Source organism: Glycine max, chromosome 12, assembly GCF_000004515.6.
Source record: "Glycine max cultivar Williams 82 chromosome 12, Glycine_max_v4.0, whole genome shotgun sequence".
In the NCBI taxonomy this organism is placed as follows: Eukaryota; Viridiplantae; Streptophyta; class Magnoliopsida; order Fabales; family Fabaceae; genus Glycine; species Glycine max.
Genome location: NC_038248.2, coordinates 5,676,565 through 5,679,187, shown reverse-complemented (window position 1 = coordinate 5,679,187; position 2,623 = coordinate 5,676,565). Strand labels below are relative to the sequence as shown.

General features: G+C 43.2%; 1 protein-coding gene across 1 annotated transcript; it reads left to right on the top strand.

Annotated features, from left to right (window-relative positions):
- The first annotated feature begins 229 nt into the window (after nt 1-229).
- LOC100810048 (3-ketoacyl-CoA synthase 12) lies at nt 230-2,206 on the top strand. The gene has a single exon (XM_003539709.5). The coding sequence runs from the start codon at nt 376-378 to the stop codon at nt 1,789-1,791; it is 1,416 nt and encodes a 471-aa protein (XP_003539757.1). The 5' UTR covers nt 230-375; the 3' UTR covers nt 1,792-2,206.
- The last annotated feature ends 417 nt before the right edge of the window (nt 2,207-2,623 follow it).

Here is a 2,623-nt window from a genome sequence, read left to right as displayed (position 1 = left end):
TCTGTGAATTCGACACTCGAACTTCTGAGTATTTTACTACTCATGATAATTCGATTGGGGTCTAAAAAGTTCTTAAGAATCGAATAGGTATTTTTCTTAAAAAAAAAATTAGAAGATATTTAGAATTAATTTTGTAATTTACTACTATAATAGGGTGAGTTAGTTGGGGGTTGAGATATTGACATGACACAGCGTCTAGGGCCTCTCTCTTCACATGCGCATTGCCCATTGCCAACCCCAACTCATTCACGCACTCCATCCACACTTATAAAAAAAAACACTCCTTCATTCAAAATCTTAATCTACCAAAAAATTCGCTAATCTCTGACCTCTTCTTCACATCTTCCTCCATTAATACCCTTCCCTCTCTCTCCCATGGAGTTGATCTACCTACTCTATCTGGTTCCAACGTTGTACGCGTGTTTCCTCATATGGAAGATGTTGGACGAGAGAAGGGACAGGGAGTGTTACATCTTAAACTACCAATGCTACAAGCCCCCCAACGACAGAATGCTCGGCACCGAGTTCTGTGGCAAGCTTATCAGACGCACCGAAAACCTGGGCCCCAGCGAGTACCGCTTCCTCCTCAAAGCCATCGTCAGCTCCGGCATCGGCGAACAAACGTACGCCCCAAGAAACATCTTCGAGGGCCGCGAGGCCACTCCCACGTTGCGCGACAGCATCGGAGAAATGGAGGAGTTCTTTCACGACAGCATTGGAAAACTCCTCGCGAAATCTAACGTCTCCCCCTCCGAGATCGACGTCCTCGTCGTCAACATCTCCATGCTCGCCACCGTCCCTTCCCTCTCCTCTCGAATCATCAACCACTACAAAATGCGCCACGATGTCAAGGTCTACAACCTCACCGGCATGGGCTGCAGCGCCAGTCTCATCTCAATGGACATAGTCAAATGCATTTTCAAGACGCAGCGCAACAAGCTCGCGCTGCTGATCACTTCGGAGTCTTTAAGTCCAAATTGGTATACGGGAAGCGACAGATCCATGATTCTCGCGAACTGTCTCTTCCGTTCTGGCGGCTGCGCGATTCTTTTGACGAACAAAAGATCGTTAAAGGACAAAGCCATGCTGAGGTTGAAGTGTTTGGTGAGAACGCATCACGGTGCTAGAGAAGAAGCTTATGGCTGCTGTACCCAGCAGGAAGATGATCAAGGAAGACTCGGATTTCATCTTGGGAAGACTCTTCCCAAGGCTGCCACCCGAGCCTTCGTTGATAATCTTCGAGTCATAGCACCCAAGATATTACCTATCCGTGAGTTGCTCAGGTTTTTGTTCGTGTCCACTATTAAAAAAATCAACAAGAGTAGTAACGCTCCCAAGTCCGTTGCGAGCACCGGAGCGACAAAATCACCATTGAACTTCCGAACCGGGGTTGATCATTTTTGCCTTCACACCGGAGGAAAGGCGGTGATCGACGGGATCGGAATGAGCTTGGATCTGAGCGAGTATGACCTGGAACCGGCGAGGATGACGCTGCACCGGTTCGGGAACACGTCGGCGAGTAGCTTGTGGTACGTGCTATCGTACATGGAGGCGAAGAAGAGGCTGAAGAAGGGGGACACGGTGTTCATGATAAGCTTTGGTGCGGGCTTTAAATGTAACAGCTGTTTGTGGGAGGTGATGAAGGACTTGGGGGAGGCGAATGTGTGGGACGATTGCATTGATGAGTACCCACCAGAGTCATTGGCCAACCCCTTCATGGAGGCCTATGGTTGGATCAATGAAGTTGATGATCCGTACACTTACGAACATCTTCCAGAATTTCTCAAGTGATTATTGTTGATGTTGTGTAGTAGGATTATGCATGTTGGCCAGCTACAAAGAAAAAAAAAATTAAAAGGGAAGGGACCCTCTGATTCTTTAGATCTCTCTTTACAGGTGCATCGATGTAATTGTGCATTAAATTTTTCTGTAAGCTATACACTTATATATTATTATTATTGAACCCGGGCCTCTAGGGTTCATTACCCAATAAGGTGTGTGCTGCTTCTTGCCACACCGTCAAAAGGGTACGTATTATGGTTTTTTTTTTTTAACTTTGGTTTGCATTATTTGTTTAAATGTGTTATAATAACGAGTTTCTTCTTTTTTTTCTGACAAAAAGAAAACGACAAAAATATCTGTAATTGTTTTGGTTAGCTCTTGTTTAGTAGATTATGGGTTTTAATTAATTATTATATTCTTGCATTATGTATTGTTCAGTTCTTCTTCCTCTTGGCAAATGATGTAGTCAACTTTGAATTGGGTTCCATTGGAGTACTTTGCTTCAGGTCTTTGAACAGACGAATTTAATTTTCTACACAAGGACGACTGCCTTTGTTATTGTGTTACTACTACGTACTGCATGTTTTTTTTTCTTTTCCTTTGGAACAAAGGTAAGTAATGGTACACAATTAAATTTTTTAAAATAATTTAATTTGAGTGAATCTAATGGGTGGGAACAAATGCTTATAAAAATTGGCGGGAATCAATCCTTTACCTAGAACTTAATAAATGTGTTAATCTATCAAATAAATGCTGACCAAATTATGCCTAGTTTTACCTTTACATTATGCAGCAACAGTTTTATGAGGGAGCAGAGCGTAGATTAAATAGCAGTGATTGC